The following is a 24,901-nucleotide window of genomic DNA, read 5'->3' on the forward strand; positions in this document are numbered from 1 at the left end:
AGGTTTTTAACCCTTACCACAGACTATATGACTACATATCCAAGTACTTCTCCCTTTCCCACCAAACTACAGCCCCATCTTCCTCAAATAAAATGGAATTCTTCACAGTTGGTCTAGCAGACTGACAACCTTATTTTTCCCCCTCCCCACCTCCTCTACTACTTTCTGCGCAGGGAAAGGAAGGAGTAGTTCTGTTGTTTCAGTAACAGCGAAGAAGCAGAGGCAAGAAAGGCAGACTGGCTTTCTCAGAGCACAATTTGAAACACTTCGTTGTTCCAAAATTCAATAAAATGTCAAGTGAGATTCAACTGAGGAGGTGTTTTATGGCTTCCTTATCCATTATGTGTTAGAACTAGGCTTTAAATTATTCTGAGTTTTCAGATACTGTGGCCAGCTTCACTTTAATATGAGAAACTGGTGGCCTTGTTTGACTCATTGCCCTCCCTTGTTGGGCTATGATACTAGGCAGAGAGGCTGATTTTCTCTTTGCGTAAATACCAGAATTACTACACTAAAACCAGTTTGCCCCACCTTTATTTAATAAAAAAATCCTGTAACGTGATACTATTGTATACCCTCCCCAAGACTGATTGCTACCCATAAGCCTGACAAGCTAAACCTTTACAGATTAGAGAACATTCAGTTAATTTTTGATAAGTATAGTATTAAAGTTGATATTAAAAAGAAGTGCAAGCAGCTGAACAGCTAGGTAGGATTTAATTCTATAGCTTTAAGTCTCACAATATTGCCTGTGGCTCACAGACTGGATATTAAATAACTGAATTCTGAGATAGGGAACAAAACCCCTGCTTTTGTGTCTACCTCAGTTATTTGTCCCCTTTTGCTAGCAGTTTCTGGTGGTCTAAAATTTAATCTGTTACAGCTTGTGCTATGGGTCTGAAAGGAGACTAAGAATTTTGGCTTTCAGTAAGTCCCCTTCTCCTAGATAAAATAAAGGTCTAGCCAGGAGCTGTTCACTTGCACTGGTTTTGTTTTCCAGGAATGAATGGGGAGACTGTCACAACAGCACAAACCCTAAGCAGTTTATAGATAATAACCTGGCAGTTAGATTTGTAATATATTCAAGCTTCCCTAGGGCTAGTTTTACCCAGCTTTGGGAACAATCTCATCCATGGTTTTACACTTTAGTGCACACATATGGAAGTCTTTCCACTCCCTTCCCTCTACTTCCTCACCATTCATGAACTTCACTCTATATCCAACCAACAATGGCCAGATTTTAGACAGAGGCACTACATGACTGTCTCTTGGCAGGGGCACATAAAACCACCTTCACAATGCTCCCAGCAGTTCATAGTGGGCCAGAGTTCAGCTGCCCATGTGTGACACTTCCCAGGGTACAGCCTAAAGTGCTGTATTTCCTCAGCTCAGCAGTCTGCAGTGCCTTTTACACTGCTTTATTGTGAACAGCCACTACTCCTGGTCCTACTCATACACAGCCACTAGCATGTAAAATCACTCCCAGCTGAATACATGAATGCTCTCCCAACCACTCCTGAATTACATACAGAGTAGCACCTACAAATTCTTAGTCCCAGTCTTGTTCCCCAGAAATGTGCATCTCGCACTGCTCCATATTCTCCTGGTCAGTGCAAGCTCATTGATAGTCCAGCATTCCAATATTGGGAAATGATTAGGCATAAGCCCTACTTAACTCATGATATTGTGGAAATTGTGGATCCTGCAACATTAGGCTTCCACTGCAGTTTGGACAAGGGCAGACCCGCTGTGCACAGGGCTGACAATGGGAGCCCAGCCATCCCTGAGCTGAGAAAAGGAACCCTTGCTCTCAGGCCCAGGCAGCCAACAGCAGAAAATCAAAGAAAAGTAATAATGGACCTCATTAACACAAATAATAAGGTCCATTGTTTCTTTTTCACTGTTTTCCATGGCTTCTCTGCAACTCATCTGAAATTTTTGAACAATCATCCCATGATTCAAGTAGTACCTTAATTATACACCGGGTTTGTATTCTCAAGTAGAGGTTCCCCAACACTTAATCCAAACAAGTCTCTTCCCCTAAGATGCAACAATTCATAGGCTAGATTTCCTTTTCAGCCAGGCACCTCTCCCCCAATTCAATGTTCTTCAGGTATTCGTTGATGCTGTGAGCAGAGAGATTGGACGAGGAGAGAAAAGGGTTGTGTGAAAGTCATGGTCTCTCATTTTTGTACCTTCCTCTCTTTGAGGATTACCACCCCTCACCGGGGTGTGGATGAACAGTCCCTGGTGTACATGAGATTTGAATGGTCTCTGGGATGAAATGTAAATTTCTTGTTTACACCTTCCCCCCCTACTGCTGAATGGACCGTTAAGCAGGTAATGACCCCATAGCACCTTGCTGGCATGCTAATATGTCTATCTCTGAGAAATTGGTTTGTAGGCATTACCCAGAACTAGAACATATTTCAGTAACAATCATATAGAAAAATCTCATAATTTTACATGGCAGTGTTGTTACACACATTTCAACGGGATAATAATATTCAGCAGATTATGAGTTTTCAAATGATACCTCAAAAGGCATGCTTTGTACAAAATGTATCATAAACATATAAAAGTGATGAACAGGATGTCACAACATGTCACTGCTCTACTTCATCACCAGACTGACCCAGCCCAAAGGCTCATTTTAAACAGTAGATTTTCTAACTCAACATTGCATTTAGCATACAACCTCTCCTTCCCCACCTCATCCCTTATTTAAAATAGTTTAGCAGCCTCAGAAAATTGTTCCTATAACTAAGATGCGCAGTTATCTGTTAGTCACAATTCAATGTATTTTTCAAAATTAGTACAGAGAACAAAAAACGCACCAGCATGAATTTGCTGGCAGAGTCATCAATTATAATTATTTGCTACGTACCAACAGTGTTGATTTCAGAAGAAAAAATAGCCAGAGATAGTAACTATAAAATGACTTATGTCTTCAGCAACCTCAACCTGCCACTAGGAAAGAGGATGTGTTTCCCCTCGAGTTGCTGACAGTAGCACTAAATCTTCACAAGAAGATTTTCTTTTATCACTTGTTGCCTCCCCAACAGTTAAAAACAAACAATACCTTGCATTTCTTGTTATAGAACTGCCTAAGCCACACATGGGTGAGTCAAAATAGGTTCCACTAATTGTCTTATGCTTTGGCTTGTTTAGGAAAAGTGGTTGAATTTAAGTCTGGTTTAGCTAGTAACCAACCTAAATGCAACCACTTTTCCTAGTTTGGCAATCATTTTAGTGTCTGCACCTGATTATTGAATGCAGCTCTATTTAATGAGCTGGCATACAAGTAGGCCACAAACGCACTCATACCTTGTAAACACTTCCCAGGGATACGAAAACGATATCCATGGTCTCTGCGATGCACCAAATGAAGTCCTGCAACACCTTGAAGTCACCCACTCAGACAGATGTAGAAGGGTTCACTGCTTCATCAGGGGAGGATGGAGAGATTGCATTAGAGACTAGTATTTTTTACCCTTTGCAGGTGATATCCTCCTTCCTCAGTTTCCTCTTCTTGCTTCTACAGTATTTGAGTCTACATTACTTGGCCTAATCTGTGTCTCTTGTGGGGGGATCCAGCTCTGGAGACAGTAGGTGATGCAGACCTTTTAGAGCAGGGATGGGCAAACTTTTTGGCCCAAGGGCCACATCGGGGTGCAAAACTGTATGGAGCTCACAGGGCCTGCCAGCAGCCCCGACCCTGAACTCATGCCACGTGGATGAGCTGGCAGCTCTGCCCCTGCCCCTGCTGCACTGGATGGCAGGGCAGCCCGGCCACACCCCTCCACACTGGGCAGCTGGGAACCCAGGGGATGGCTTTTAGCACACAGCTGAGCTGGGCCGCATGCGGCCTGTGGGTGGAGAACTGCTGGCTTAGAGAAAGATCCAAACATAGAGCATTGCTCTGAAGTATGTCCCTCTCCTAGACAGAGTAGGCAGTGGAAGCGCCTGTCATTAACAGATGGACAGGGCTTGAATTCTGGAGATTTAGCTTCTGCCATAGTGCTATTGCCCCTTTACAAAGAGGAAGAGGATTGGGTCTAGCCTAAATGAAAATATCTAAGCAAAACTTTTTTTCAGGTTTTTATTAGCTAACGGGCAATAACTAAGGCTAAGATTTAGTCATGGGTATTTTTAGTAAAAGTAATGGACAGATCACAGGGCAATAAGCAAAAATTCACAGCCCTGTGACCCGTCCATGACTTGTATTATAAAGCCCTGACTAAATCTAGGGTGTTCTGGGGGCGCCATTAGCTCTGGGAGGGTGTATGGGGGCCTCCGGGGCACCTGCTGGTGCTTGTGGGAGGGCTCTGGAGAGCCCGCTGGTGCTTGGGGGGTTACTCCAGGGCACCCGCTGGTGCCCTGGGATGCCCGCTGATACTTTGGAGGAGGGGACTCCAGGGAGCCTGTTGTTGCTGAGGTGGGTGGCCCAGAACCACCGCTGCCACTGCTGGATGGGGGGGGGGGGGCAGCCTGGGACGACCACTGTTGCTGGGGGTGTCAGTGGGGCTGGCCTCGGGGCCGCCCGAGCTGCTCTGGCGGCCCTGGGGTCAGGTACACCAGCAGGCTGCAGAAGTCACGGAGGTCCTGGAAAGTCACGGAATCCGTGACCTCTGTGACAGACTTGCAGCCTAAGCACTAGCTACTTAACTATAACAACTAACTACTAATTAGCTAACACTTGCCAGTGCGTGGAGAAGATGGACACTGCAGGGGCTCTTTTTTTGCTGCCACTGGTGGTAAGAAAGAATTGAGGGATGGTTGGGCCTGCTCATCCCTTTATGCTCTGGGAAGGGGTGTGTGAAAGCACATGTAGGGCACAGGCGTGCCTGCAACTGACAATGCTGGCCAAAAGAATCCAATCTTATGGGGTACATGCCTGGGGTCCATGCTCATCAAGAGTGGAATCCATGCAAACAATCACTAGAAGAAGCATATTGTTACATCATCATCAAAATATAATGGACGAAGGGAATAAGTAAGAGCAGCTGAACTTGCAAAAAATATATCCTGTTTTCATGCAAATATCTTAGTTCAGAGTTTCTCAAATGTGGCCACCAGCAGATTTTTTTGAGGTCATGACAGCCTCCAAAACGCCCCAACAATCGCTGAGATGTTAAGTATTAAAGTTACCTTATAAACCCCATAAATCATAATGTATACTCATTCCCTTCTAAATATTACGGTATGGTACAGTGCAGGCAGAGCTGAACTACATAGGTGTGGTATTCTTTCAAGTCACAAAGAGTATTCATTGGCTAATCACTATGTTTACATCTCATGCCACTATAGCTCCGTAAGCAGCTACTGGCCAATGTCATCATCAGCAAGATCACTACGTGGTGTTTGGGTCGGTTGACACTGTTCATGGCAGAAGGTGAAAGAGTTAAAAATGCAAACGGATATCAGAAAAGTTTTTCAAAATATCAGTGCCAGAAAAGGACCTTGTATATGATACAGAGATGGTCTCAGAAGAGCCACATGCTGCTAAGAAAAGCAGAACATGGAAGGAAGAAAAACAAACATTTCAGGACCAGTGTGAAACGCAGCTGCTTGTGTTTCTGAAGCCATCTGATTCAATTTCCGAGCAAGCTGCAGTGTGCGCTTTTTGTAAGAAAGAAATTAATCAAATTAAAATTTATGCAATGCAACGTCATTATAGCACTCATGCAGGGAAAGTTGAACAGAATGACCATGGTGAGTTTCACAGACGCAAGCTGTTAAATGATTAAAAAAACGAGCTCAAAAGACAACAGTGAGGGCTCAGAGATTTTTTTTAATAAAGTGGATTAGATAAGGGTGGCTACTTTTAAAGTTGCACTACTTTTAGGGAAAGCAAGAAAACCATTCAGCGACAGAGAACTCGAAGAAAAGTGTTCTGGCCGTACAACCAGAAAATACGCGTCAGAGATATACTACTGAGCAACAACATGTGACGGAGGAGCACAAGCGATCTGCTGAATTTTCTAGAAAAAGAAATAGCTAAAAAAAAGTCACAGTTCTCATGTTTTTGCTCCTATGATAGCCTTGTCACAAGGAATCCCAAGGTAATTGTATGCGTTCGCATTTTTGACTGTGATTGCCATTGTTTGTCTGAAGGTGTTTTATATCAGGTGAGCCTCAGTGATTGGCCAACTGGCAAACCCATTTTTGAATGTGTTCAGGCAAGAATGGAATAGTGCCGTGTTAACTTTGACAGTCTGTGCGGCTTGACAGCTGATGGGGCAGCGGCTCTGCAAGGCGCAAAAATAGGGGAGCTGAACTCAGAAACGTTTTGTTTCACGGTTTAGCCCACCAAGAAGTACTTGCCAGCAAGGCTGCAATGAAAAGTATGGATGAGATTGAATCTGTTGTGAAAAAGTACATCAATGCCTGCGGTGTCAATAAGGGGAGATTTGCAACTCGGTGCAAAATGGGCTGAGAGACACATAACGTGCTTCTGAATTACAACCTGGTCTGCTGGCTTAGTTTTAATGACAGAGGCTGTTTGAGCTGCAGGAAGAGCTTGTTGAGGCTTTGAACACAGTTTTACCAGAACTATCCCAAAAGCTACAAAATCCAGAAGTACATGATTTTTTTGCTATTTTTGAAAGAGTTTTTACCAAAGCTTGCTTCCTTGAACTGGAGTTTCAGAAACCTCACCTAATGATATTTGACAGAACTGAAGTAATTAATACATTCAGAATGACTATCACTGACATCATCCAGCACCTACAGGAGGAACAGGACTCTACAGTTTTTTATCAGCTTAGTCAGTTTCTCAGCTGTCAAGATGAGAATGTGCAGTGAAAGGTCAGCTTAGCTGTAACTGAATACCTGAGTATCCTCTTGGAGGCTCTTGAAAATTGTTTCAGGAAAACTTTTTCCATCAGTACACCTTTGTGACCGACCCACTCAGCAATTCTGGTTCATCTTTTTTGGCTGCAAACAAAATAACTGCCTAGCAAGACAGATCAACTTCCTTCAACACTCTCAAGTACCTCATGCTGCAAATGCACAATGATGCAAGAATGCAAACATATTTCAGTCAGTCCAGTGTTACAGTACTGGAGGTCTGGAGTAATGTATACCTGTTTGAGGACACCTACAAGCAGAGTTGCTTTTCTTTTCTTGTCCTTGTTTTCTACTATTGTGCTGTGTGAGAGGGCATTTGGTGAACTGCATTTTCTGAAAGAACACATACTGAAACTGCTCACTGATGCTAACCTGGAAACTTCCCTTCTAGTTTCACAGAAGACCTGGGATTCTTCAGACTTTCCATTCAAAGAGCTCCTGAACTTTTGCACATAGTCAGATACAACCCAGAACTTTACTAAAGTACAATGTAAGAGGATTCTGTTTGTTGTCACTATCATCATTATTATTACTGAATTGGATTGATTTTTTTGCCTACACTTATGTAAGAGAAATTTTGGACATATTTGGAGATATGTTTTTAATTATGAAAAAGGATTTCTAAATTTAGTTCAGAATTGTACAGACATTGTTTCTCTTGTGTTTAGGTTCAGTAAAGAATATAGACAACTGTACATTATTTTTATTAATTAGTCTTCAAAAAATCCTACATAAATAAATTACAATGATTTGGACATGTGTATGTGCATATGAATTTGTTTTTTTCTACATTTAAGTAAGTATTTTAGGAAAAAATCATCAGAGCGGCCACCAGCAAGAGTTGGTAGCCACCAAAAAATTTGTTGTGACAACCCCTGAAGTTAATAAAAAACCCACAGAAACAATTTTTTTTATATTCTAAAAGTAATTTTTAAAAAGTTTTCTGAGAGGCATCAAGGATACTTTACCAGCTAATTTTACTTGCTTAAAGAGAAAACAACTAAGAAGAGGTGATTAACCAGTATGTGAAATACCCCGCTGCCATAGTGAGCTAACTTTGGATGTTACCCTTCCAAATTCAAGTAACAAGACTGTGATCACAGTGAGAGAAAGAGATACATAGCTGTCAGCATGAGCTATGCAAATGAGAATATGTTCTGGAGGTACTGAGAACGCAAATTTTATTTTATCTAATACAAAACAAGCTCCTATAGGAAATACAGTGTTCTCCGTCACATGTGTGTTCAATTCAGCTTCAGGTTCAGTTGGATTCAGTCATATTTTGAAACATTGACCATCTAATGTACTATGCAGCCCATGAAAAGAGCAGTCAGTACATTTGTTTTGAAAAATGAAATAGAAATGCAGTTAGCATAGGAAATAACCTTCAAATAATTCTGACAATTAAACCGTTGCCACTTCTCTTTTATTCTATCTGAAATGTAGCCAAAATAATTGCTGAAAATAAACCCAATCCAAACTCAATTCCCGAACAATGACACACACAGTTATCAGTCTAGGTATTCATATGTCAGCTATCACTTTAGTATCAGAACATCTCCCAAGTACTGAAAAATAGAAATAGAAAAATAAAGAACTAAAAACCTTCGTCCCTTACTTCATTTAGGGTACATTTGCCTATTTCTGTATGTTAAAAACAATTTTAATGTTGGAACCAAAGATACCAAATAATTATTTAAGCAAAGACATCTTTACTGTAAGATGTTTGCCCCTAGTATGTCAGAACAATGCAAGGACAATAAAAATTCCAGTAAAGCCTCACCAGTTTCTGACAGGTGGAGTTACAAATAATCTAATTTGGAAACAGAAATAAAGTAGAACAAAATAGGTCCTATAACATATACTGAAACAACATTAAGTTTCTGACTTATGACAACAAAACCCAGGATATAGAGTTTTAAAGCTACTGATCCATCTAGTGAAGAAACTGTCATGGTACATGATGACAATATGATGTTGTGTTGTTCTGACACCCCAGAAATACTGAAACAATTATAAAATAGAATGGTCACTTCTTTCCCTAACCTTGGTTTTAACTGAGTAAGATTTATCAGAAGTTACTCTATTAAAAGAATTAGACTGTAAAGATTCAGAATTCTGCATCAATGCCCAACCAAAACCCATGCACATACATGATAGTTCTGAAATACTAAACTAAACACATTTGCATTTCACATCAGTAGTATATGATGCTATATCCTACTCACATCTTTACAAAAAATTTTGTGATATCAGATCCATATTTTGAAGCTAAAGAATGTCTTTTCATCTGGCTTCTTTCCTTGGCTTGTTTAGCAGTTCTCTGAAAAGAAAGATGTGTCTGTGTATATTAAAAATTACTTAGCAACAGTATTCTACATTTGAGTTTACCTTGATTGTTAAAGAATTGGGGTCTCATGTTAGATCAAACGTGTTGTACTACTTATCACATTATCTAAAATATAGATGCTTGTAACAGGGTGACAACTTCCAAGTTCTTGTTGAACTAAAGTCTTCCAATTTGGCACACTCATTTCTTTATGAAGTACTGAGTACAGGAGAAAGATTAAATTTGAACATTGATTTTTCTATTAGATATTACAAGAAGAACATCAGTCTTACTTATTGGAGTAAAACTCTTCATGTGTTTTTTTAGAACTAGAATCTTGAAGTCTGATATACTTGTTAATTGATTGATTACAGAAAAAAAAACATATTTGGGCTTTGCTATTTCTACTATAAGTCACCAAAATGTCAGTCTATTTATAAAAGTGTTACATTAATTTCTTCTGCAAGGCGCTCATATGGTAGAATGAGGCAACCAATTTGGAGAAATGATGATAATTTAAATTCACAAGTTCTATTTAAGGGATTTTAGACAGCTAACTGTTGAAGGTGACTATTGAAGTATGTTGCAGGCCCTGATGTTCATAACCCTGTCCACCAGAAGGGTGCATTGCCGTCAACTAGTACTTAATATTTAGCAGTCAGGTAGCACTGTACATCGATGCTGTGCAAATAAATGTTCTTATAGGGAGTTTTGTGAGGACTGATAACATGTATTATTTCTTTCCCAACATGGATAAACAGACATAGACAAATGGCTAGCACCAAGTCACACGGCAAGTCAGTGGGACAGCCAGGATTAGAACACCGTAATATATGGCTCCAAGGGGGGTTAGAGAATCACTTTACATACATCTTATGTTTTTAAAGTGGATCTATGCCTGTATCTTACTTCTTATTCATAGTTCACCCATTAGTGGAAGAGACTCATTTACCTTAAAAGGCAGCATCTTTTAAAGCTTTTTCTAAAATTACTACCATTTGATGGTTATTTACTTACCTGTGCAAAATAAGTTTGATAGTCCTAGTCCAATTCTTAGTATACAAGTGTCTACATTAAAAACACCACTGCAATTGGCAGTAACAAACATCCTTATTGTCTTTCTCAGCAGTGGTGCCAAAAATGAAACAGGTTGCTTTGAAGTTTACTAACATTACATTATTACATGATCCTTTCATCCCCACTGATACTCTCCTCCCTTCAGGTTAGGTAGAACTGAGACACATTAACAACACAGCATGCAGAAGCTTCCAATGGTGTTATTCATTCTGTACACAAACAATGAGAAATATCCTATCTGGTAATTTTCTGCTAGCAGCTTCTCTCCTCGTTCATAACAAATGGATAATGTCTTCCATTGGTGGACTTTGCAGGTAGTCCAGTGTTGTTGCTGGAGGCTCGAGGACTAAGCTCAACTCTTCAGTTCAAGTCACCAGCAGAGTTCTTCCAAAATTTTAGCCACACTTCAGCAACTGATTATTAGCACTAGGGCAACAACTTGCAGTGATATCAACTAACTTTAAGGTAATTATATGCTTAAGTCTCCTTTCAGAGAATTTTTTCAATTTGTTACAAATTGTATTGCAGTAATTTATCAATCAGGGTGGGCTGAATGAGGAGAGAAGTTGTATCAGAAAGAAAATGATCAGGTAAGAAATTTCTCATTCTGTTACAGAGCTTCTCTCCTCGTTCAAAATAACTGGGAATTAGTGAGCAGTGAATCACAGACTTACAGAGAGGAAGGATAAGCAGAATTATTATTATTACTGGAGAACAACAGGCAGAAATAGACATACTCCCCATTACAAGAGCTTTGTAATTTAAGGAATTATTTCGGAACCAACCCACTAGCACTTTCCTACCAAAGGATGCCTCTGTAGAAGACTGGAAATTCTGTTGCAATCTTCTTAGGATGGGGGTTCACACACTTTCTTCCTATGATACCACAAAGGACCTTGTAGAGGAAGCCTTGATTCCCTCACTCTATGGTTTCCCAGATGCCTAGCATGCTAACTGGTGCAGGATTTTCACATCTTGCTTGCAGCATCTTTGAGGTTCTAAGGCCTTGGCATTTTGTATAGGATGAGATGAACAGGGAACAACTGGTGTGTGGACTTTATATGTTGGAGATTCTGAAATCTGTATGGTATCCTCACTCTTATGGCCTATGAGATCTTTTGGAAGGAAGTCCCCATCTGAAAAGGTGACTGTTTTTTTCACTCGGGGTTAACTTAAGGGGGAAGTTAAGTTTTAGGAACTTAAGGTAGAGAGCGGTTGATGAAGTTGTGTGGGACATTCAGACTTTCTGTGTCTGGTGTGGATACAGGCTGCCTAACAAACTCTCCTAATGCTTTAATGTGGAGCCAACTCATGGAGAGGAAGAGGGACATAAAGAAACCACTTCTTGCCTTTCAGATTCTTGGAAGACCGAGAGTCTGTGACTGAAAGCCAGACAGGCACAATTCCCATTACACTTGCCCAAGAAAGGGCTTCACAGAAATCACAGGTATCTCATCCCAGACATGCTGAACACATGTGTCTCTTACAGTAATCATGATACAGAGCACTGTTAGATCCCCTGTATAAGTGGAGCGCCCAAGCAAACACACACTCATTGGTAGGAAGTCAAAAGAGAAATAATTTAAATCTGTATTTTTGTGTCATTGCTCACTAATAATAAGGATTAATTCCTCATGAATGAATACGTGCTTGTGTCCTTTTGGGACCTGGAGCCTCTGGAGTTTGCAAGACTTGGCCCCGAGCAGGCTGTGAGGGGTCCTGGTCTCCTTGGAAATCTTCATGTTCCTGGTCATGCCTTCCATGGTGGAGTTACAGCTTTGGGTAGGGAGTGTGGCCCAAGCATGCCAGTCTGACTCAAAGCCCCTTGTCCTGCCAGAGCAAGGCCTGATGGCTTATGGCAGTAGAGCAGAGCTTGCTTTCTCAAACATGTAACCCTGGCAAAGGAAAGGTCAGTGGCTTGCAGCAGCAGGGAATAACTCACCCTCTGAGGCTCCTGAAAAACTGCCTATAAAACTCCTCAGACTTGGCTTGATGTTTGTAGGGCTTCTTTGCTGTCATAGTGGTGGTGGGGAGGGCAAAGGAGCTCACTAGAGGTACCGTTCCAGACAAACCCATTTGTTAGAGACTCGGTTAGAGACTCAGTGGATTCCACAAGCTCAGGAGAATGAGCTGAAATGAATTTGCTGTTCCATGCAAATGAATAAAAATTCAAGTTATAAAACAAAATGGTCAGGAGAAACTGAACTACCAGCTTGTTCCGCTGCTGGAGGAAGAAATTTTGGTGACCTGAGCTGAAGGGCAGGGCTTAATCTTGGAGCTTCCAGCAACAACAACACTGGACCATCTCTGAATTCAATAGATGTGAGGTATTACCCATCAGTGACAAATGAAGAGAGAAGCAGTGCAGCAGAAAGAATTTCAGCTTCAGTCTCCACTGGTAAAAACCTAGCAACAACTTTCACATGCACTGAATGTACCATGTATATGCTGCTGCTGTACAACCCAGCACTGCACAACCTTGGAGCATGTATGCTGACTATAGTGGCACAGTCTGTTCCCAAACCCAAACTGGGAATTTTTGTAATGCTTTCTTTTTACTATTTATTTTACACTTAATACTGGGGAAAGTCTGTTACCCCTAAAGGAAGTCTGCATAGTCCAACCTGTTCAAATGTGGTTGCAAGATCACTTGCAGAGTACCTGCTGGTGTGACACCTTGAGTATATACCAGCAACCTCTAGGAAGCTGCACTTCAAGAAGCTACTAAAGGAGTGAAAAAGACAACTTAAATTAACATGATAACTATACTGAAATCCACCCATACCTCTTTATTGGGGGAAATCAGTGTCTAGCACTGAGGATATAGTATTTCAGGTGTAATATTTTTATTTTTGAAGATTATTGTTTGTAGTACCAGGAACCCTAGTAATGGACCACGACCCCACTGTGCTAGTCACTGTACACACATATTTTACTTTCTAAAGAACAGGATAACCAAATTACTTATTATTTTGACTATTCATAGCACATAGGTCTTTAGCACATAGTATTTTTTGTCCAACTTTTACAATCTTAATAGTATTATTTGCAAAGAAAACAAAAAAGAAAACTCCTAACCTTTGGATAAAAATTGGGGTTTTTATTGTGTTCCTGAAAACTTAAATTTACTACTCCCAACAGAGAGTGTATCTAAGGCTACCACTATAAATCAAACTAAGTAAGGGTTACTAATTATGATTACTACTGTTGATTATTATTGCCTTTGACAGTTCATTTTACTTATATTTGTAAAGAACAATGAAACTTGTTTCATTCAGTCTATTTAGTGACCTGATCCTGTCATATTTTCCAATGTACTATGTTCACTGGTTGCAAGGTCAGCTGAGTTACAGGTTACACAGAAACAGGAAATGTGGGTTGATGCTTTAAGGGGAGGTGATGAGAGGGCCAGGAACACCTCTGTACATCTTACATAACATCATCTGACTTCAGTGCGGCTCTACACAGGCACAAGGATGCACCCACCCAGATACAACTGTAGGATAATGTCCTTAGATGGAAGGCCCACTGATAGCTTTTTATTTTAAATTAGTCAAAAAAGATAGGAAAAAATAAATTGTAAGTGTACATAACTGAAATTAACTGCATTAACTGATATTTAAATGAGCTCTGCCTTATATACTTCCCATGTTTAAACTCTGCAAGACTGCAGAAAGTATGACTGTAACTAGCTGCACGATAGAGATAAAAAATCTTTTATTTTAACGGTCATAAGTGTAAAATAATCAGGATGCTGTAAAATCCTAGTGCCTAAAATTACAAATATTACTTTCTAATCTATTTGTGCTGTTTGGCCCGGAACTCCTCCTCTGTTGAGAGCTAGCATGAACATAAATAGTAGCATAGCCATGGTAGCACGGACCGTGGCAGTGGAGGCATAGCTTAGCCATGCCAAGTGCAAACTCATTTGAAACTGGTGTGTCTGTACTTGGCATGGCTAAGCCATTGCCACTCCCTGTGCTACTGTGGTTACACTACTATTTATACTGGCATCAGCTCCATGAGAGCTAGTGCAAGCACATATACGAGAGCAGGGGAATCATACTCCTCGCTCGCAGTGTAGACATAGCCTGAATTATCACTTACGCCTAAAGTATCCTATTAAGTCCTCCTCAAGAGGTAAAGAAAGAAACAGCTTCTACTGTACCTGTTATGGAGAACTTATATAAAGTAATGCTTTCAGTAGTTTTATATCAAGAAGTTTCAACAAACAGGATATGAACCCATTGCAGGTCATATCAGGGGATCAGGTGGGAACATATTATAGCTTATATGTAGTGCTTATACACTTGAGCCGATATTCTGAACAGCAATTAGCAATTTTGGGAGCACAACTGAGACATTTATAAAAAAAGACTGGTTTTCAGCAAATGCTGAGCACCCAATCCTCAGAAAATCAGGCCCCTTTAAAGTGTATCAAGTTTGGTGACCAAGAAGTCGTCCAGTTATTTTTGAAAATTATGGCTGTAGAATTTTTCATTGACCCTTCCATAAATTATCTATTTACTTAAATATACAGGGGATTATGAGTTCTGATTTATACTGACCTCCTTATGACAAACTGTACATAGAGTCTGAAGATTTTCCAGAGAGCACTGTCCTCCTCCGCTATAAACTGGTTTGATATGATCCACCTGCCAGAACTGGCCTTCTGCTGGGTTTGTTATAATTTCATTTAACTGTAGTAAACAAAGGACATAGCATCAGAAGTTATAGCATTAAACAGCCAACTCTGAACAGACGAAATTGTGTCATACATTCTTCAATCATGTTTATACAGGCAACCAGGAGTTATATTTTTAGAAAGCTTATTTTCACCAAATGCACAGTAGTTTGATACATTAGAGCAAGTGCTAAAATGCAGGACCCAAGAGGAATATCCTAATGCATCTGTGTTCATTTACAGAATTATAAAAAAGAAAACTGAGAAAAGATGCAGAACAGAAATTAAGATTTTTGTTTCTGAATGACACAAGCAATATGTCTTTAATGTCTATTATTTTATTAATGGCAGGTGTCAGTACTAAAAACAAATGTCAGAGTAAGAAAAAGTGATGCACCTTCAATCTTGTCACTTACAAAATAAAAAAGTCAAAATACCATCATAAACTTGGCAATTCACAAATAAGCAGATATTGACTGTGACTGTTTAATGTTTCTACTATATTTAGATATAAAGTTTCAGTTTTGTTGATGGGTCTTCTAGTGAAGAGCACAGTGAAACATTATAACCCCAAGAAAGCTTTCAAAAAGGCTAAGAACTATTGTAATTTAAACATAACGTGGAGGTGAACAGTAAACAACATAGTAGTGTTTGTACAAAGGATGTAAAGAAAAGAGACTCCTTGGTCTTTGTGGTTTGAACTCACTTATTTTACTCTTTATATCTTAAAATGCTGATGGCTAATGCCAAATGTTACTATTTGTTTCTAAGTTTTTCATAAGTTTGAATGGGCACTGGTAGGGTTCACCACATATAAACTTTGATCTCTGAAGTGGTGTTTATTCAGTAGGTGCCAAATGGCACTATTCCCTCCGAATCAATGCAGAAGCAATGACCCATCATGAAAATGGAGGAAGGCTGTTATTATAAGTGTATTTTGAGGAGATGCAGAAATGACATCCCATTGCCATTAAGACTTTAATGAACATTTTGAAATAATAGGAGGCATCTGAACTAGTGTCTTGGCCAAGGTCCAGTAGGGTTCAACTATACCTAATCTTTTGTTGCTTGAATTGGATGTGGCATTCTTCACTTCCTGTCATAAACTAACTGTGCGTTGCTGCTGTTGCCATGTTGTAAGCTAAAAATAGCTGCATTTCAGTGGTGAATGAAGCTCTCTTTATTATATAACTAGATGACGCATGTAATGCAATGCTCTGCTTTTTAAAACACACCTAGTTTTTCTTTACTGTTAAGCAGTTCTAATCCAACAGATACTGTACTTGCATCTAAAGAATGTTGATTTATTTTCAGTTTGTAAATATATTTTTCGTATAAGAGTTATTTGTTAAGTGGCAGCCAATCAAAATGAACACAGATTATTTTACTGAAAATAAATATATGTGTTAAACTTCTAAATCTAGATGGAAGAATAATCATTATTTCAGCAGTTCATGGTAAGTCATTTGTTTTTAATGCTACAATTTCCATTTTAGTCTACAAATTAATAAAAGTTATGAAATTATTTTAAAGAGGTAAAACAATAATATTTCTGCTGTATTTAAAACCTTATATTCTTTGTAGGAAAATCTGATGCCCAAAGTTTTGTCAGTTGGTGCTCAAAGCTTCTCAGGCTACAGGGCTTTTGGAGCGTCACATACAGAGCTTTGAGTCACAACCTGAGGAAGCTGGAGTGTAGGTTAGAGCTTACTCATCAGGCATGTTCTGTTTTAAACAGATGAGATGTGACTATTTGACTGACTCTACTGCTATACTACCCAGCTAATTCCTCTCTCCAGCTCTTTAGTCTTTAGCCCTGAGTTCTCATCCTGTGCATGTATGCAAGTTACATTTTGAAAAAAAGAGCAAATTCCCACACAAAACAACTTAGCTTAGAGTTAAGAATGCTCACATGTACTTCCTCACAAGGCAAAGATTCAAAAAGGAAAATATAAGTTAAAGCAAAATTCACAGCTAACAACAGCAGTCTCTAAGCATTAGCCCACTACCATCATGATAATCTACACCAGTGGTTCTCCAACTATGGGATGGGCCTCCCAAGAGAGGCGTGGGAATGTGTCAAATACAGTACAGTTCTGTATTAAATAAACAACTAAAGAAATAAAGGGAAGGGAAACTTTAAAAAAAAGATGTGACAAAGTAAGGAAATTGTTTCTGTGCTTGTTTCATTTAAATTAAGATGGTTAAAAGCACCACTTTTCTTCTGTATAATAAAGTTTCAAAGCTGTATTCCGTCAATGTTCAGTTGTAAACTTTTGAAAGAATAACCAAAATGTTCATAACTCTGAGGTTCTACTGTATTAAAGAACTGAAACACTAAGTTAAAGAATTTTTTTGTATGCTAGAAGTAATAACCAGTAAACTCTTACATCTTACTGCATTATCATAGAAGAAGATGAATCAGAAGATCAGGGTTGGAAGAGACCTCAGGAAGTCATCTAGTCCAACCCCCTGCTCAAAGCAGGACCAACCCCAACTAAATCAATGTGCCACTGTGTGGCTCATCATTATTTTAAGTTGTTGCTAGGCTACCTCTAGGCCAGGGCAATCTCTCAGTGGAGTGACTCCCATAAATATAGAATCATGAACTCATGCCACCTCTGTAATTTTTCTTAAGATTTAGAAGAGACTCCTTCCTCATTTAAAAAACCCCAAACAATTTAAGCAGACACTTAATTGGAGCTTAGAATCATATCATAGAATCATAGAATATCAGGGTTGGAAGGGACCCCTGAAGGTCATCTAGTCCATTAGTTATTAAATGGAATTTAAAAGTATCTACCTATCTTAGGGCTTTTAGAATATCACTCATTACTGTACTACAGCACCTTTCATGTAAAATCTATAGCAATAGTCAAGTCCCTAGTGGACTTCATGGAATCATCTGGTACTTCTCCCTTTTTGGGATAAAAATTCTGCTTGGGGTAGGGTTTTTTGTTTTTAGGACCTTTTTTTTTTTTTTTTTAAACTATTACCTCTTTTTTGTTGCTGTGAGGGATGATGGGGTAGAAGTGTCCACCCCAAGTAGTTCATTTGTTGTACAATTTTCTACTCTGTTGATTGATAAACATTTGTTTTCAGCCACTTACCTTTTAAAATGACTTAAGGAGCATAACCACCACCTGCCACAGAAATACATTGATTTACGTTACTGCTTAAATACCATTGCCATTACCTGTCCTAATGGAAGCTGAGACATCCAAGAACTCTCCAGAAGATTCTTACGTTGATTCCTAGGTGCATTTTTGATGCTAAGGTAGAGTTCCTGGGCATTGAGATTGCAAAGCTGACAAACACCATGTTCGACTTCAAATACTTTACTCCTCAGGTAACTCTGACTAGAGCGAATTAAGAAGTCTTCCTGGCATTTAAGAGAACAAAATCGTGTTTCCCAAGCAATAGATTTGCAATGTTGGTCGAGATGAACTGTTGGTTGTTGGCAGCTAAGACAAAGTGGATTTCCTTTATCATCTACAGCCTGTAAATATCCTTTGTATATGGCAGGATCTTCAACAACTTCAGCCTGAACTGAATCTGCATTAAGAACAGGGGAATCTTTCCCGTCTTTTAAAAGTAACCTGTGATAAGGACAAGAAGCAATTATTTAATAAGATTGGACTTCATCAGGGTCAGTATACAATACTTATATACTCAATATCAACGATTAAGTTTCTTTTATCATGAAAAGTACAACTCCAATGAAAACTCATGCTGCTTTGGTTGGTCACTGCACAATGCAAACATCCCACTTGAATTAAATTTTTTATGACCAGATTTCTAAAAGGCCTCACTTTTTTTTGCATATGCAAACTTGGTAAACACCCATTTGCGCATTAAATTATTATACTCATATATATTTAATTATTAGCTGGAGTTTCCCAGTCTTCCAGTGGAAATGCGAGTTTACACATGCATAAAAAAGGTGCATTCTTAACATGTATATACAGAAAAAAGAAGGCTATAAAATTTTACCCTTCAAGTCTATAATAGAAAGTAAGTTGTAAAAGGGATGTTGTAAAAATTCTTTTGAGGAAAAATTGTGAGAACTTCCTGTTTGTTTAGATATCTTTCATGGCTATCTTGTAAATATCTTGACTTAATCAAGGTTCTATATCCTCTATTTTCTCCTGAAGTAGAGAAGTGGCTGACAGAGAAAAAGCAGGCATAGAGGTCCTTTCCAGTTAGTTTTAGACACTCTCTCCCCCACATCTATTACATTTTAAATAAATTAGGAGTTTGTGTGTGTCTATACTTCCAGCTGGGATCCGACTCCAAGCTCAAGGAGACATACATACCTGTCTTAGATCTGACTGAGCTAGCATGCTAAAAATAGTGGTAGCTGAGACAGCACGGGCAGCAGGAAGGGCTAGCTGCCCTGAGTACATACCCACCTGAGGTGCTAGGCACATCATCAGGGCTGCAAGCCCTTCCTGCTACTCTTGCTGCCTCAGCTACCACTATTTTTAGCGTGCTAGCTCAATCAGAACTAATACTAGTATGTCTCCTTGAGATGGGAATCACACCCCCAGCTCAAAGTGCAGACATACTCTTTGTGTCTCCGTTTGCTGTGAACCTCACAGGCTTGTTTGTGTGTAAGCTCTCCATTTCCGTGATCAAACAATTTTTTTCTTCTTTCCTACTAGGAAACACAGTTGTCCACTGACAAATGTGCTCGCTAACATACATAACATAAATCATTATAGGAAATAAGATTTAGTTCATCAGCACAAGGTAAATGCCTTTGATCTTAAGCAATGCATCATATTAACATAAGCCCTTGTACCCTATAATTTCATTACATAAAGTAAAAATAATTTTGGGAAAAACTAGTTTAATTACTGCATTCTGGCTATTTTGTCTTTTTTATTGACATTAACAAACTTACTTTGTGGAATGGCCATCTGTTTTTCCAGCAGAAGTACCTTCGTTTTTCAAGTAAAATGCAGCTTTCTTTGTGACCAAGCATACGCTGCCCCCACTGCTGTTAGCTTTGCTGAGTGAGGCTACAGCAACATCCTCTTTTGTCACATATCTGGAATTATTACAAGATGTTTCAGTATTCTTTTTTCTCCTGAACTGTACTGCAGACAACTGAATACTTCTCTAAAGAACATTCATGTCACTTGCAGCAATACTGATGTAGAAAATCCCATCCAAATATTTTTTTACTTCGTAAACCTGGCATGAGTAGCGTTTGGAAAATGTATTTTACTCATTCAGTTTTTCCACATTAGGTAAGATTTCTTTAAAAAAAAAAAACAGCCACCTCTCTGTTGTGCTGCCAACAGATAATGAGTTATTTTCCATGACAAGTAATTATAAAAAGTGATACAAAAACAATGGAAAGCTTGTTTCACTTGAGTGAAACATCACTGATATTCCAGGGTTTTTTGTTTTTATTTGTTCTGGAAAAGGTACTATTTGGTAGAGAATATGAGAAGTGCTGAAGCCATGAAAGAGTTCTGGCAAAATTAGTTTATCTTCGAATTTGCTCAATTTCCTTTGTATTTTTTATTCTAAGATCATCCCTATTCTTCGAAATTAAGCTCTGTTAAAATTCAATAGCCCCCCATGTTTTGGTCACTCTTAAGATATAATTATTGATCAACTTAACTAACTAATGGTCGGGGCAAGGCATTAGGCAAGCATACACTTCTGGGCCCCTCTAATGGCCAGCCAGGAGATGCTTCTGTGGTAGGGATGCATTTAAATTAACCCTGTCCTGGCCAGCACAGCTGCACTAGTAATCTGTTCACCCAAGCAAGTCCACCTCTCGCAGCATGGATGTTGCTTAATTAACCATCTTCTATTCAGGTCAGTCAGTGACTGGCTTCTGCTGCATGGACACTGCCCTATTAGCCATCTCATGTCTGCCCCTGCACAGCTCCCTGCCACCCCTCTCCTGGCTGGCTCCCTGTACTTTTAGCAGGTTTCGAGACTGTTGCTGAATGAGTCTTGCAGGCAAAGTGGAGTGGACATGGGCTGCTGAAAGCAGGGTGAGGTCAGGCAGGCACATGGAGGTTGGGGGAATCCTGATGCAGGAGCAGCACTAGCCACCCCACTGCCCACTCAGGTTTGGCTTGGCTGCCCCTCTCTCAGAAGCGGGGAGGCGCAGAGGTCAGCCGGGCCAAATCTGAATGAGTGGCTTTGCAACCTGATGCATAGGGTTGCAGTGCTGCTCAGGCTGGGCTTTAGACATGTGCCTAGTTTGTTTGTGCTTTAATCTGGCCCTGTTTATGCTAATACCCAATCACATTAATCCCCACTCACCATCTCTATACATCAATAAATGCCATCCTGGTTATTCTAAAACAGTGAAGAATTCCTTTTAGAGTCCTCTTTTACATGTTATATAATGAAACAATCCTGTGCCAGGTTAAAAAATACAACACTCTACTTATTACTACTATTTGCTGATTTATACTTGTTTTGCAAGCCTGAAATTACAAACTGCTCTAAATACTTACAGGAATTCCTACTGACCATCACAATACAGCCAATCCTGCTGGTGGAGGGGGGAGGATTTAGCAGTAGATCAAGAGAAGACAACAAGTTTTAGATATATGTTGTAGAACAATGTTGCTGAGAGAGCCCGGATGTATGTATGAGAAAAGTTTAATTACAACACTTAGGTTATGAGCCCCATGTCAGGGAGGACAGTAATGTTATCGGAGACTGAGGCTATGTCCACACTGCAATCAGAGGTGTAATATGCAGTTCATGTGGACATACTGGCTCTAGCTTTAATCTAGATAGCTTGCTAAAAACAGAAATGTGGATGTGGCAACACGCGCTTCACCACGGGCTAGCAATGTGAGTAGATACCATGACAGGTCGGGTGGACTTGTACAATCTGTGCTACTGCATCCTCACCGCTATTTTTAGTGAGATGAAAAAGCTAGTGCTGGCACGTTTATGTGAGCTGCAAATGATACCTCTGGTTAAAGTGTATATGAAGCCCAAGAAAGGAGGCAAAGGAGAGGTAAATTTCGATTCTACCACTGACTGGGCACCTGACACAAAAGGAAAGAAAGCAATAATAAATACTGAAAAAACCTAGCATTCGAGGAGGATAGGAAATCAACTAAGGAAGAGGTGAGGCTGAGAAAGTGTAGAAGGAGATTCTGCATTGTGAAATAAATATAAGTAATAATTTATTCCTGCTTCTAGCCTGGAGAAACAAGATGATGTATTTTGGACTTACTGAAATCGGGACTACTGGGACCAAGAGACAATAAAGGAGGGATTTACAAGAGGGAAGATGAGAGATGAAGGCACAAATATTATTTTGTTGAAATGTTAAATGAGGACAGAAGGAGATGAAAAAAATGGAGGAGGGGAATAGTTCCTTTGGGCAGAGAGACATTCCCTTCTAGCAGGACATGAAAAATTTTAAAGAGCCAAGACTACAGTTTTACAGTGGATTCTTTGATTTGACCTACTGCCAAATAGAAAAAGAAAAGTTAGGTAACATATGAAGAGTTTTCAGCTGATTTGGTTACTGTTAGTTACCTTTTCATATGGCCCTTCAAGAAGAAATGCTATGTCTACAAGGAACAAGACTGAAAGCAAGAAAGGCATAAAACCAACTCTTTCTACAAAACCCTGGCTTATGTCAACAACAAAATAAAAACCAATCAATCAACTAAAAAAAATAAAAATAAAAAATAAAAAATACTATTATTCACACATTGCCAAAACACTAACATAAGTAAATAAATAAATACTTGAGGATAGAAACTTGTCTCCCAGCATATTTTATATCATCTAAACAGACTGTAATCTCTTCAGTAGAATAGCTATGCCTTCTGATGTGCCTTTTAAAGCTCTAAGCACACAGCTGGTGCTTAAATAAATAATAATAATAATAATACAAATGAGATGTGGAAGCCAATAGATGGTATTTTAATAATATGAATGAAAGATTTTTCTCAGGAATCTCTAGCAGTTTCTGGATGTTTAAAGCTGCAGAAACCTTCAGAGACAGAATATGTGCTGAACTGGACTCATAGTGATAGAGAATCAGGCAATATGTTCTGTTCTAACAGATTTGCACAAATGCACACAAAATGCCTAATTTATTCCTATAAGACAAGTTATCACTAAATGTTCAGTTTATTATCTCAACATGATTCCACTGAACGTTACATAAAAAAGCCTTGGACTTCCTGCATACAAAAGAGGAAGGAATGAAAAGTAAAAACACATACCTTTTGGTGCTGCTCAGCCTGGCCTGCTGTTTAGAAATCTCTTCTGCAGCAAGAATAGGGCTACAAAAAGTGTGGCCGCTTTTTCTGATAATTTTTTGCTTCATGGCTGTTAGACTACTCCATTCTCTCACAAACCTCAGAATCTGGCAGAGAGAAGGTCAAGTGGTCAACAGCACAAGTATTAAACAAAAATCTTGAATTAAACTGAAATGTTTTAGATTATTATATTTAAAATTATTTTGTCAACTGGAAAAAAGTTTGCTTGCTTTAAGATGTTCTTTTCTGGGATGTAATCATTTCTCATGTGAGCTTCAAAGGTTCTGCTGAAACTTTAAGATTTGGGCCTGATCTAAACTTAAAATATTTGCCTATATAGCTATGTCAGTTAGGAGGGAGGTTGGGGGAAAGAGAGGAAAAAAAAAATCACACACTTAATCAATGTAGCTATGCTGGCAAAGCCCACATATAGACACAGATGTGCTGGCACAAAATTCTTTTGCTGATATAGGTTATTTTGTTTAGGGAACAGGTTTTAACTGCTTTTGCCAATATAACTGCATCTCCACTACAAGGGTTTCCTGGTATAGCTATACTGGCAAACTCTTCCTAGGGTAGCATAAAAATATAGACAAATGTTTGAACATGGACGACTCTGTTCAGCCTTTCTTATTCAAGCAAAACTTCCATAGCTCTCAATAGGAATTGTGGCTCAGTAAAGTGAGCTGAATAAAGTCTGTAATCAGGTTCACAGATACAACTCATGTCTCACTTAAAAAAACCCCAACAGTGCTAGATCTGTGATGCAGATTGCCTAGTTTCAGTACTAGAGGTGAATGGCATAACTATAAACAAGTTGAAAGAGCATTTTGTACTAAACCATGAGCTGGTTATGCTATGCGAAAAAACATCCACTTTGGGGACTAGATTATTCCAGGTGTGACTTAAGCCTTATGCAGAAACAGTCCTTCAGAACCGAAAAAGTAAGCTATCATAATGATTTCCCTTTCCTCCTAATTTTACATTTTAATTTTACAGAATGTATCTCCCTCAGTTCATACTCAGATGATGAAGGAGCAGAAGAGGACAGGAGAAGAAGGGTCTAGCACTAGAAACACATTCCCCTCCAGAACCTGAAACTGAATCCAGGATTCTTGAGTTTCAACACTCCTCTACTGTCTAGTGAATAGCTCTGAAAAGCACTGACAAAATGTCTCTCTCTTCCTTCCCAATAACTGATCCACATGGATAATAGAGCCTTCTACTGCTACCAGTTACACAGTTAGCTCAATTGGTTGAGGTCTGTGCTGTAGATTTAAAGGTCCCAGCATTGTGATAAACCAGGAGGGAATCAATAGGATTAAACATGATAAAATTTGTTATTTTTAATTTGCCTTTTTAAGAAGATAGGAAATTGTATTAAAAAACCTAGCTTAAAAAAATTAAGGTTCCAATGTTGCAGAGCAAACTTAATAATGGCATTTTCTAAATTCTGAGGACTTGACTTTGAACCTAAAAGTTCTAATGTCATGTTTTGGATATAATCTTCATTATAGAGATAGAATTCATGGAGACTACAAGTCTCAGCATGTCATGCTCCACATTGATTTGAACACTCTTGCTGAGAGAGGAGGGTGACCATAGAGCACACTGAGAACTCTGCGGCCTACACACATCACAAGTGTGACGCAGTCAAGCATATTTTCTCGACTCACAGTATGCCACTCTTAA

At 39.2% G+C, this 24,901-nt stretch overlaps 1 protein-coding gene across 1 annotated transcript in view; it reads right to left on the reverse strand.

Annotated features, from left to right (window-relative positions):
- Positions 1 to 8,016: 8,016 nt before the first annotated feature.
- ZRANB3 (zinc finger RANBP2-type containing 3) overlaps positions 8,017 to 24,901 on the reverse strand; it is a 124,531-nt gene continuing 107,646 nt past the window's right edge. Inside the window, exons 17-21 of the mRNA XM_075117783.1 lie at positions 23,174 to 23,316; positions 19,849 to 19,995; positions 18,139 to 18,541; positions 14,827 to 14,958; positions 8,017 to 9,175 (exon numbers count right to left, since the gene is read on the reverse strand). Coding sequence (XP_074973884.1) covers positions 9,077 to 9,175; positions 14,827 to 14,958; positions 18,139 to 18,541; positions 19,849 to 19,995; positions 23,174 to 23,316 — 924 coding nt within the window. The 3' untranslated portion in view covers positions 8,017 to 9,076. The remainder of the gene's footprint in view (positions 9,176 to 14,826; positions 14,959 to 18,138; positions 18,542 to 19,848; positions 19,996 to 23,173; positions 23,317 to 24,901) is intronic.

Source organism: Caretta caretta, chromosome 11 (assembly GCF_965140235.1).
Source record: "Caretta caretta isolate rCarCar2 chromosome 11, rCarCar1.hap1, whole genome shotgun sequence".
In the NCBI taxonomy this organism is placed as follows: domain Eukaryota; kingdom Metazoa; phylum Chordata; order Testudines; family Cheloniidae; genus Caretta; species Caretta caretta.